The sequence below is a fragment of the Monodon monoceros genome, unplaced genomic scaffold (assembly GCF_005190385.1).
Source record: "Monodon monoceros isolate NGI ecotype Baffin Bay Population unplaced genomic scaffold, NGI_Narwhal_1 Super_Scaffold_4, whole genome shotgun sequence".
Lineage (NCBI taxonomy): Eukaryota > Metazoa > Chordata > Mammalia > Artiodactyla > Monodontidae > Monodon > Monodon monoceros.
Window position 1 is genome coordinate 63158946 of NW_021703781.1, and position 12760 is coordinate 63171705.

The 12760-nt window shown below is 35.0% G+C and overlaps 1 protein-coding gene across 1 annotated transcript in view; it reads left to right on the forward strand.

Moving 5' to 3' along the window:
- The window catches only part of SMC3 (structural maintenance of chromosomes 3), a 32235-nt gene extending 19899 nt beyond the window's left edge, over positions 1–12336 (forward strand). The window contains exons 16-29 of the mRNA XM_029201012.1: positions 88–248; positions 575–716; positions 2679–2829; positions 4294–4446; positions 5802–5953; positions 6715–6873; positions 7516–7623; positions 8124–8232; positions 8885–9132; positions 9219–9431; positions 9754–9945; positions 10071–10248; positions 11299–11405; positions 11962–12336. Of these exons, the coding sequence (XP_029056845.1) occupies positions 88–248; positions 575–716; positions 2679–2829; positions 4294–4446; positions 5802–5953; positions 6715–6873; positions 7516–7623; positions 8124–8232; positions 8885–9132; positions 9219–9431; positions 9754–9945; positions 10071–10248; positions 11299–11405; positions 11962–12033 (2145 nt within the window). The 3' untranslated portion in view covers positions 12034–12336. The remainder of the gene's footprint in view (positions 1–87; positions 249–574; positions 717–2678; positions 2830–4293; positions 4447–5801; positions 5954–6714; positions 6874–7515; positions 7624–8123; positions 8233–8884; positions 9133–9218; positions 9432–9753; positions 9946–10070; positions 10249–11298; positions 11406–11961) is intronic.
- Positions 12337–12760: the final 424 nt, after the last annotated feature.

Sequence of the window (12760 nt, forward strand, 5' to 3'; positions counted from 1 at the left end):
TTCTTTTTAATGTTTAGAGTAATGGGTTCATTTCTTACCAGCAGGAGTGCCATTGGCACTATTTTAATATTTTTCACTTCTAAACAGGCCATTTTAAATGGAATAGATAGTATAAACAAAGTGCTAGACCACTTTCGTCGAAAGGGAATAAACCAGCACGTTCAAAATGGCTATCATGGTATTGTGATGAATAACTTTGAATGTGAGCCTGCTTTTTACACGTGCGTGGAAGTCACTGCTGGAAATAGGTGAGATGTTTTTGCTTGATATTTTGAGTTTTTAAAGGAAAGAGGGAATAAGAGTAACCTAAGAAACAACTTTTTGTAGTTTTAATACAATATGTCTCCCATTATCGTCTATCCTCAGTTACTTAATTTTCTAATTAAAGATGTAGATGCTAAGTGTTTGTTCCTAATTGTAGAAGCTAGAAATTTCCCTTTTTTGTACTTCCTCTCCCTTCGTTGAAATTTTCTAAGTAGCCCTCCCCATACAAATTGGATTGCATAGAAAAAAAGTGAATTGTTTGCTTAAATGTTTATAGCACTTCAGATGTATCTGTTCTCTTTACATGTAGGTTGTTTTATCACATTGTTGATTCAGATGAAGTCAGCACGAAGATTTTGATGGAGTTTAATAAAATGAACCTACCTGGAGAGGTTACTTTTCTGCCTCTTAACAAATTAGATGTAAGGGATACTGCCTATCCTGAAACCAATGTGAGTTGATGTGTGTTAAGGTCTGTCTTCCTTTCAATACGCTTTTTCTTGTGTTTAGCACATCCTAGTGCACAGGCACTGTACATTGGGATTCACGTGGTCTGTGAGATAAACATTCCTGTCTTACCGAAGAGCATAGTGCTGGATGAGGAAAGGAAGGGAGACAGAGGTCACAGCCAAGACATAAAACAAACCATTGCAAAATGTGCAAAGTGTTAAAATATTGGGTTGGCCAAAAAGTTCATTTGGGTTTTTCCTTAAGATATTACGGAAGAACCCCAATGAACTTTTTGGCCAAACCATACATAAGCATAGGATACTTTGAGAGTGTATCTCAGGGAGACAAAATTAAGATTAAGTAGCTGGAGAAGAATTCCCTGAGGAACTATCATTTAAAGTAAATATTTTAAAGTTTTCTGAATGTACTTTTTTTAAATGGCTTATAAATTAGAGTAAAAATACCTAGCAAGATGACAGGCTCTGAAAGCATACTGTTGCTTTTGTTATTAGCTGGTATATTTTTAAACAGATTAAAAACGTTCCCTAGACATCATTCTTGAAAAAAATTTAATTGCTTTGAGGTGTTTGGCTTCAGAATATTGATGGTAGTAGCAACTATTTCACTGTTTTTTAAGGTTAAAGCTAAAACCCTATGAAAATGATCTACAATTTTAGAGGAACAGTGAGAATCTTATAAGCCATTTTAGTGGTTAGCTTTTTCTTCTTTTAAATCCACGAATTATCTGTGAAGTTTTGGGGAGGAGAAATTGAGTCATAAATGTGATGTGTGAATGAAGCAAGACACAAAGGAATGCATGTAAGTATGGTTCCCTTTACACTACCTGAACAAAATAAGCTTAGATGATATAACTAGAAGTGCAAGGAAGTAGTGACCACAAAAGTTATATTGGGTTATGGAAAAACCCTAACAGGTTATGGAGAAACCCGAATGAACTTTTAATAGTGTCATCCCCAGCAGGTAACCATTGAAGGTAACCACTATGATTAGGAAAGGGTTACACTCATGGCTTCTGGGTGTCAGTAGTGTTTTGTTTCATGTCCTGCATGGTGGTTATATTGGTGTTTGCTTCATAATTTTTAATTTAAGCTTAACATATTATTGCATTTTTCTGTATGTAGGATGTATTTCTTTTTTTTTTTTTTTGCGGTACGCGGGCCTCCACTGCTGTGGCCTCTCCCGTTGCGGAGCATAGGCTCCGGACGCGCAGGCTCAGCGGCCATGGCTCACGGGCCTAGCCGCTCCGTGGCATGTGGGATCTTCCCAGACCAGGGCACGAACCCGTGTCCCCTGCATCAGCAGGCGGACTCTCAACCACTGCGCCACCAGGGAAGCCCGTATTTCTTAATTTAAAAATTCTAAAAATTCTGTTGCCAGTCGAGAGAAAAAAGGGAGAATAAATTTTATCTGAAAAATGTTTTTTCTGAATATCTAACTTATATATCTGTAGATAGAGAGAGATAAAATGAAAATATTTTGAGGAAATACTACTAGTTTACATTTGGCCCTTCTATGTGACAGAGGCTATCCTAAGTGTTTCACATATATAACTTGCCTAGACTTAACAACTTTGTCAGGAAGGTACTGTTGTTATTGCAGTTTTATAGATGAAGTGACTGTTACATAGAGAAGTTAAGCAACTTGTCCAGAGCACACATCTGAACAGCAGAACTGGGATTTGAACTTGAGCAGTCTGGCTCCAGAGCCACTAAGCTCTTTATCACTGCTCTAGTACTGAAAACCTGGATGATTTACATGAGCACAATTTCCAGTATATTTCAGTAGAATGATTTTTCTACCTTTTTCAGTATAAAAACCAACAGTTTTGAAATATAAAGGTATTTTGTTTGTATTTCAGGAAGATGTAATTCATGATTCTGCTAACACATTTTAATTAACTGTGTTTTGATCTCTTTGCTTGCTTGCAAAATATTCATTTTTAGGATGCTATTCCTATGATAAGTAAATTGAGGTACAATCCCAGATTCGACAAAGCTTTCAAACATGTGTTTGGAAAAACACTTATTTGTCGTAGTATGGAAGTTTCAACCCAGTTGGCCCGTGCTTTCACTATGGACTGCATTACCCTGGAAGGTTTGTAATAATAATTCTTAGCTTTGAACAAATAAATTCCATTTTAGTTTTAAGAGTGTTTGAAAATTCATGTCCAGTTATTTCTCATTTTTAAAATAGTTGGTTTATTCAAGTCAGAATGTAAAAAGGGTCAACCTCTTTATATTTAGTTGATGTCTCTTAAGTATAATCATTTGATGTATAGTAGAGTTTCTTAACCTTTTTTGCACCATGGACTTCCTTTGGTTCTTTGGTGAAGCCTCCGGACCTGTTCTCAAAATGTTATATTTTATTCATTTATTTTTGGCCTCATTTGGGTCTTCGTTGCTGCGCACGGGCTTTCTGTAGTTGCTGTGAGCGGGGGCTACTCTGCGTTGCAGTGCACGTGCTTCTCATTGCGGTGGCTTCTCGTGTTGTGGAGCACGGGCTCTAGGCCCACAGGCTTCAGTAGTTGTGGCTCGCGGGCTTAGTTGCTCCGTGGCATGTGGGATCTTCCTGGACCAGGGCTCAAAGCCGTGTCCCCTGCATTGGCAGGCAGATTCTTAACAACTGCACCTCAAGGGAGTCCTCAAATTTTCTTAGTTGTCCAAAAATATTTTTCTATCCAGGATCCAATCAAGGATGCATTCAATGCCTTTTCTTTAGATTCTTTCAGTTTCAGTATAGGACAGGTCTCCCGTTTTCCTCCCACCCCAAGAAATTCACGTTCTCAAAGTCTTGTGTTCTGGATTATCTTACTGCTTTCTCTTCATTAGGTTTAGGTTAAGCATTCTTGGCATGAGTGATGTGTACTTCTTATTGCACTACACAATGTGTCCCACTGTTACTGATGCCAGGTTTGACCACTAACAAATCTTGGTTGTAAAGATGCCTTATCCCCTTTGTAATTAATAAGTGATATATGGGATTATCCTTTAAGAATACATGAATATCAGGTTCCCCCAGACTTCTTCACCAGTGGTTTAGCATCCTTTGGTGACCCTTGCTTGACTCAAGTTAATACATTGGGGGTTTCTAAATGGTGGTTCTAAAATTCTGTGATTGCTTCTATATTTATTAGCTGTCACTCTTCTGTAAAGAGCCCCATCCTTTTTTTTTTATGTATTGCTATGATTCATGGACTTCTTTTTTTAATTCAGTGTATTATCACATTGCCATCATCATTTTTGATTTTCACATTTTCCCAGTTGTGGCTAGTGGGAATTTCAAGCTAGGTTCTGTGTCCTGTTGATATGTTCCTATTAGTCTTTAACACTTCTTTCCTTTCTGGCGGATGTTCAGGCTCACCTAGAAGGTATATTTTTTAAAATGCAAATGTTAATATTGTAAAGCAAAATTTTTTCCAGAGTGACTTAAACTCTTAACTTTTACATTCTTATTAAATAGGTAAAGCCTTTAGATTAGTCATTTGATTATTAATCAATTTATTATTGAATAAAGAAGTTGTTATACAGAATTACTAATTTTCTTATATTTTGTTTATAGGTGACCAAGTTAGTCATCGGGGTGCTTTAACTGGAGGCTATTATGATACAAGGAAGTCTAGACTTGAATTACAAAAAGATGTTAGAAAAGCAGAAGAAGAACTAGGTGAGCTTGAAGCAAAGCTCAATGAAAATCTGCGCAGAAATATTGAAAATATCTTTTTGTCTTGTGTTGCTATAGAGAAATAACAGTTTTGGTTGGGAATATAGAATCTTTTGCATGTTAGATGTATTTTCTCATATGCCATTGGGAAAAGTATCCCATGTGTTTGACTTTTATTTAAGCACAGGAGCTTATGTAGTATGTCTTTAAATTCTGAAGACAGGGAAAACTAAAAACTATTTTAACATCCTTTGCTTAGCTGTTAAATAGCTAGTAGCAATAAATCTACTTCTGAGAGAAAAGAACCTGAGGAATACAAAAATTTAAGGTTATGGAGGGAACTGAGGAGTATTTGTCAGACAGTTTTATAGGAGGAAAACCAGGATAGTATTTCAGTGGAAGAAGGGTGGACAGTATCAGGAATGCCACATACTACATAGAAGTTAAATATATAAAGGTTGAAAAATGTCCATTAGATGTTATTATCTTGAGGCTCAGATTTAGTATTAGTGGAGGAAATGGCCATCAAAATGCAAGTCTTAGTAACCAAAGTTCTCTTAGTTCTTTCAAATAAAAATGGTGTTCTGTGAAGGGTGACTAGTTTGATTCACAACTGTGAGACACTTGTGCACGTGCATCTTCTTAAAGCAACCATGGTATAAGGTAGAAGTGCTTTATGTGTACTTTGCACTGTGTCACACAATATTAAATACAGGTACTCAAGCAGCAAAAATAATTATTTTTACTGCTTCATTAGGATATTCTTTATTGGAACTGGCATTTTTTAAAATGTGAGTTTATAGCTTTTCTGTCATCAGTTGCAAGCAAAAGCACAAAGAAAAAGGTAAACAAACATCTTAGTTTTAACTTTGCAGGGGTCTGCATAGCGTACTTTTGAGAACTGCCCAAATTTGGCAAGACGTGAGCACGAAGCATGGGGAAATACTAATAAAAAAGGTTTACAGTAGGCACCAACTACTTTCCTGTATTTGATAATCCAGCTAGATGGAGTTATTCTTTTACATCGGGCAAGGCCTCCTCTTCATATCTGACTCCCTTATATAGTGCTGTAAGCATAATAGATTATATAGTAAATATTTGTTGAATGAAAAAATATATATGTATTATATTTCATTTAGCTTCCTTTAGGGCTTCCCAGGATTGTATTTATTATTTATTTTTTTGTATAGCAATTAGTAAAACAGTATGTGTGTTATTTTGAGAGAGAAGTGGGGTGAAATGTTTCAAGCTTCTTTTATGACTGAACACAGTGTAGTATTTAATTCAGCGTTGTTATGGTCCATAAATTTGTGGAAATAGCTTTATTTACGGATAAAGAAAAGGAAGGGGGATACACAATGTTTTGTTAACAGGCACCAAAGAGAATTTTCCTTAGCCTTGTATATGGATTAATAATGAAATTGATCAGCTGATGAACCAAATGCAGCAGATAGAGACTCAGCAAAGGAAATTTAAAGCATCTCGAGATAGCATATTATCAGAAATGAAGATGTTAAAAGAGAAGAGGCAGCAGTCAGAGAAAACCTTTATGCCCAAGGTTCGTTAAGTATGCTTTTTTTAATAGATTTGTTTTAATTATAAAGATTTGGGGTGGACCATATATTATATAAGTTATATAACATATACATTCTGTTTCATTTTCATTTAGGCCCATACTTTTGGGAATCTACATGTATCTTTATCACACTTTTACCCATGAGTACCCAGAGTCTCCTTTTGTAGGCCTCATTCAGACTTTCCAACTTCATTAAACAAATAGGCATTTTGAGCTGAGGCATAATAGCACTGCCTGATAGTAGTCAGCCAGTATCCATTTTTGTCTATAAAGTACTATTTATGGATTTATTTGATTGCATTCTGTCCAGATTGTGCTAAAATGAGTAGAAAGTAAACTATTACTGCTATTACAAATGATAATACACATTGGTGTCATAAACATGAAGCAGTTTTGACAAAAAACTATTCATTTTGTACATCAATAGTACTAAAACAACAAAGTTTAGAATATATATATATATACACGCACAATTATACCACCCTAACATTCTAGCAACTTCTTTTTATAGTTTGACCATGGAATATGTGTTACACACATCCTGCAAATACTGCATCATAAATATTTTTCTTGTTGCTGCATAGTTCTAATTATCAAATATAATAGATATCTAATATTTAATTGAGTTAATATGATTACTTAGCTCACTTTAATATCAAATTTAGATAGTTGCCAATTTTTCACTATTATAAGTGATACACTGACTAGTACGTTTATTAATAAATGGATAATCTGTCATATAGCAACGTAGCTTACAAAGTTTGGAGGCCAGTTTGCATGCTATGGAGTCCACCAGAGAATCGCTGAAAGCAGAACTTGGAACTGATTTGCTTTCTCAACTTAGTCTGGAAGATCAGAAGAGAGTAGATGCACTGAATGATGAAATTCGTCAACTTCAGCAGGCAAGTAGAGTTGACAGGAAAAAAATTTTTTGTTGACAATTGGCTGTTGTGAAAAGTGTCTTTCTGGCTAATAAAGGAATGTGAAAGAGATTATTGAGAAAATATAAGACTTATTAGACTTCTAATATCCATTAAAGTAAATGAGGTTTTAATAAGTTTTTCCAAACCATATGTTAGGATTGTGTAAGAAATCTTTATTTTCTTTCATCTTACTTAATGCCCATTTGTCATTGGTAAGATGGAGCTTGTTAGCTTTGCAGTATTTATTGACCTGACCACCTTTACATATTTAATAATATTGTCTTGATTAAACATTTTAACAACGTTTGATTTTTAAATACAGAGATGTAAGCAATTAATACTAAGTTCAAAAAACGAAAAGCAGGAAAAGAAAAATATTTTTGGTAGCATGCCTTATAAAAAGAACCAGGCACAGAAACAGCATTCTGAATAGATAAGAGGGGAAATGAAGAAAATATAGGGCTTTTTTTTTTTTTTTTTTAATATAGGGCTTTTTGGAAAGGTGTAAAATTATTTCGGCTCATTTGAACAAAAATAATGGAGAAAGCAACAGATTGATAGCATTCCTGTATGTGAAATGTGCATGGCTGTGTAGACAAAGAATTTTGTTTTTTCTTCTAGGAAAACAGACAGTTGCTAAATGAAAGAATTAAGTTAGAAGGTATTATTACTCGAGTAGAGACTTACCTCAACGAGAATTTAAGAAAGCGCTTGGACCAAGTAGAACAGGTATGTTCTTTTTCTAGGGTTCCTTGACAAGCATAACCTTTTGATAATGCTTATATGAGAGACTCTGATTTAGAGTATGGGCTCTGGGGACAGAAAGCCTAGCAGTCTGACCACCTGCCCTGGCTTGGAGTTCTAGCACTGCCACCTAGTGTACAGTACTGGGCAAGTCATTTAATATTTCTAAGCTCCAGTTTCCTCTTGTGTAAAATAAGCATAGCAGTAGTACCCGTTTTGTATGATTATCTGGCACATTCTAGGTAGTAAATATTAGTTGTGAATATTTTCTCATCAGTAGTCAGATGCTGAGAAGTTTTCTAGTAATTTTTTCCCCTTTAATGGATACATTAAGTATTTACAATTATTTTAAATATGTTTTTTGGTTTTCTTAAGTGTTTATTCAGACATATGAACAGCTATATAAACAGCAGTTATAACATTTTGAAACTAACAAAATTCATATTTTTGTGGTTTAATGCTCTTAAGTTCCTTTTGTGTTATAGGAACTCAATGAACTGAGAGAGACAGAAGGGGGTACTGTTCTCACTGCTACAACCTCAGAACTTGAAGCCATCAATAAAAGAGTAAAAGATACCATGGCACGATCAGAAGGTGAATTTTTATTTAGTAAAAATATTTTTGGTATTTAGTTAAATTTAGCTTATTGGTTTTATAGGATTGTTTACTACAAAATGAAATATCCAAATAGGCAAAAGCATGTACCAATATTTTTATGTGTTTTCCATCATCATAAACAGTTTATAGTGAACAGAGTTTAGGGTGTTGATTATAAATAATAACCTTTGTTTTGTTGAAATGTTTGTGACAATTTTATGAGAGACCATAACATTACTAGTTTAATTGACAAAAGTACGGAATAGCTGAATCAAGTTTCTTATCACTAGTTGCTGAGAAGAAAACTATTTTAGGTTTTTATAAACATTAAATGTAAACTGTATACCTTGACTCATGTACACTCCCAATTTTGTTCTGAAGTTTTTCATAAGTTTTCACAGTAAAATTTAAACCTATTTATTTTGATAGATTTGACCTTGAAAATCTTTGGTCAGCTAACACTCTGGCTTTAAAACAGGTGTTTTGGGGAAATCCCTGGCGGTCCAGTGGTTAGGACTCTATGCTTTCACTGCTGAGGGCCTGGGTTCAGTCCCTGGTCATGGAACTAAGATTCCTCAAGCCACGCAGCTTGGTCAAAAAAATAATAAAATAGGTGTTATGGCCTAATTTGGTTTTCCCCCCATTTTAGATTTGGACAATTCCATTGATAAAACAGAAGCTGGAATTAAGGAGTTGCAGAAAAGTATGGAGCGCTGGAAAAATATGGAAAAAGAACACATGGATGCTATAAATCATGACACTAAAGAACTAGAAAAGATGACAAATCGACAAGGCATGCTACTGAAGAAGAAAGAAGAGTGTATGAAGAAAATTCGAGAACTTGGATCACTTCCCCAGGAAGCATTTGAAAAATACCAAACACTGAGCCTCAAACAGGTAAATCTAATTGGTTTTAAATTTGAAATCTCATTGCAAATTTCCCTGTATGTGGATTTATTTATACATTTTTTTCCTCTTTATAGTTGTTTCGAAAACTTGAACAATGCAACACAGAATTGAAGAAGTACAGCCATGTTAACAAAAAAGCTTTAGATCAGTTTGTAAATTTCTCTGAGCAGAAAGAAAAGTTAATAAAGCGGCAAGAAGAGTTGGATAGGGGGTACAAATCAATCATGGAACTGATGAATGTACTTGAACTTCGAAAATATGAAGCTATTCAGTTGACTTTCAAACAGGTATGTTTCTATTTGTAGTAAATACACAAGCTAAAGTCTTCAGGTATTATTCAGTCTATTATTCAATTTGTAAAGATTTTTAAACTTTTTTTCCACTGATAATTGGATCTGAAACATGCAAACAAATCCAGTATATAGGTTGCAAATATAGTAACTGGAATGTTTTATACAGCTCTTAAAGGGGATCCAATCTGTTATTCTTGTTCTTAAGATTAAAAAAATAAAACTATTTTTGACTGCTTTTAAATTTTATCTTTTTTAAAAAAAATACATATTCCAGTTGACACCCTATCTATCTATCTGTCTATCTGTTTATTTTAAGGTATCCAAAAACTTCAGTGAAGTATTCCAAAAGTTGGTACCTGGTGGCAAAGCTACTTTGGTGATGAAGAAAGGAGATGTGGAAGGCAGTCAGTCTCAGGATGAAGGAGAAGGGAGTGGTGAAAGTGAGAGGGGCTCTGGGTCACAAAGCAGTGTTCCATCAGTTGACCAGTTCACTGGAGTTGGAATTAGGGTAAAATACCTTTACATTCAATTTTCCCCAGAGCGTTATCATAGTAGAATTTGTAGACTATTTTGCGAATCTAAATTGGTACATTTTTACCCCTTTGAGATATAACTCATTAAATATTTTCTTAGGTGTCATTTACAGGAAAACAAGGTGAAATGAGAGAAATGCAACAGCTTTCAGGTGGACAGAAATCCTTGGTAGCTCTTGCTCTGATTTTTGCCATTCAGAAATGTGACCCAGCTCCTTTTTACTTGTTTGATGAGATTGACCAGGCTCTGGATGCTCAGCACAGAAAGGCTGTGTCAGGTACAGTTTTGGTTTCAGTTTCAGAGTAACTTGCTAGAAATGATAGCTTACCTCTTTTTTTTTTTTTTTAAACTTTTTTTTTCCGTCCACTAAATTCCCTCACTTTCTTTTTTTAAAAATTGATTTATTTATTTTTGGCTGCATTGGGTCTTTGTTGCTGCGCTCAGGCTTTCTTTAGTTGTGGCGAGTGGGGGCTACTCTTTGTTGCAGTACGTGGGCTTCTCATTGAGGTGGGTTTGTTGCAGAGCATGAGCTCTAGGCCCGCAGGCTTCAGTAGTTGTGGCACGTGGGCAGCAGTAGTTGCGGCTCACAGGCAACAGTAGTTGTGGCTCGCGGGCTTAGTTGCTCCGTGGCATGTAGGATCTTCCCAGACCAGGGCTCAAATCCATGTCCCCTGCATTGGCAGGCGTATTCTTAACCACTGTGCCACCAGGGAAGCCCCAATAGCTTACCTCTTTTATAGTATATTTCTTGTTGCCTGAGATATCCAGGGAGCCTGGACAGGGTATTAGTAAATAAAATAATTTCTCTTTGAACAAGTTTTCAAAAATCTAGTATTAGACTGCAAAGTTTAGTTCTGTGAGAAATAGATGTAATAATTGAAAATCCTCCTCCAGTTAAACCTTTATACAAACGTCTCTCCTTTAAACACTTTTTCTCAATGCTTGAATAGTCCCTGTCATAAATAATGTTGATGTGTTTAAATAATCTATATGTGATCTTTAGTAAGTTTATGCAAACAAATCCAGTATACAGGTTGGGGGTGTGGGTAGCAGGAAAAGGTTGCTTTTGGTTTTTTGTGTGAGAAAATTTACTTTGCTCTGACATTATTCCTAATGCTGTGTTAGAAGGTGTTGCTTCTTTATATTCTGTAACTAAGTTATTTGTGTTAAAGATTTATCCCTAGTTTAAGAAACAAGTTGATATTTTTTGTAGATGTATGCATGCAGGCAGTTTTAAGTTTTAGGTAAGAGTAAAAAGATAGTTGCTTTTTAAGTTTTCATTTCAACTGAAAAAAGGGTTTTATTAGATTACTATTTCTTTTTACAGATATGATTATGGAACTTGCTGTACATGCTCAATTTATTACAACTACTTTTAGGCCTGAATTGCTTGAGTCAGCTGACAAATTCTATGGTGTAAAGTTCAGAAATAAGGTAATTTTTTTTATATTAAGTTTAAGTTCATGTAGTATTCAGTCCATTATACCGTTGAATTCTTGTTTTATGTTACTTAAGCATGAAAGAAAATTTAGAAAGTTATTGAAAAAAACTTAAAATGCCTGTGAAGGTTATCAGTTTTTTTTTGTAGCATTCATTGCATTGGTTTTCTTTTTATTGGCATTAAGAGACACTATCTTCCTATCTATCTCTTTAGTGCTTATTTAATTCACAGTCTTAAACAGTTACATAAGTTCATTTATATTTGGTTAGACCACACAACCCTTCCTGGTGCTTTCAGCCTTAAGATTCTTTAAATTAGCAAAGTAATAAAAACTGAACAAAAATATGGTTCAAATATTTTTAAACTCATGCACTGAACAAACAGCATTGTAAATAAAGGTTTTATCAGTCAGTGTTTTAGAGTCATTTGACTTGTTATGTAAAATATTTAGGTGATTGGGTGTATTTTTAAAATATTACCCTATACAGGGGAACACTGATATATTTCTTTAAGATTTAACAGATTTTGTTTTTAACATTTATTCTTCAGGTTAGTCATATTGATGTGATCACAGCAGAGATGGCCAAAGACTTTGTAGAAGATGATACCACTCATGGTTAATTGGAAAATACTTCCCATTGGTTTGGAAGGTGTGTATAGTAATATGATCCTCATACCCAGGAACTGTAAATTTAAACCTAAATATCTGGTCATTATTAATAGTTTTCAGACTTAGAGCATACATAGCCCTTTTATATTTCTGTCATTGTATTTTATAACATGCTCTGTAATGTTACATTTCTACTTATAGTTTAAGAATTTTTCCCACACAACCTTTTGTAAAGTGTCCTCCTATTTTAAATCTTTTGAAATGTGCTAAATAGTCTTTCCTAATTATTTTATCTGTTATATTGCCTCTTTTTTATAGCTTCAATTAAATAAATGGTTTTATCACTAACTTTGTGTTTTATGTGGCTTTTTATTTATGGTTCTATGATTAGAAACAAATTTTTCTTAAATATCTACCTTTTGTTTTGCTTAAGAAAAGGTCTGCCTTCACCTAAAAGAAGAATTTTTTTTTTTTTTTTTTGCGGTACGCAGGCCTCTCACTGTTGTGGCCTCTCCCGTTGCGGAGCACAGGCTCCGGACACGCAGGCTCAGAGGCCGTGGCTCACGGGCCCAGCTGCTCCGCGGCATGTGGGATCTTCCCGGATCGGGGCACGAACCCGTGTCCCCTGCATTGGCAGGCAGACTCTCAACCACTGCGCCACCAGGGAAGCCCCTAAAAGACGACTTTTAAAACACAGTTTAATATTCTGTTGAATTACAGAAGTGATTCCCAATCCTG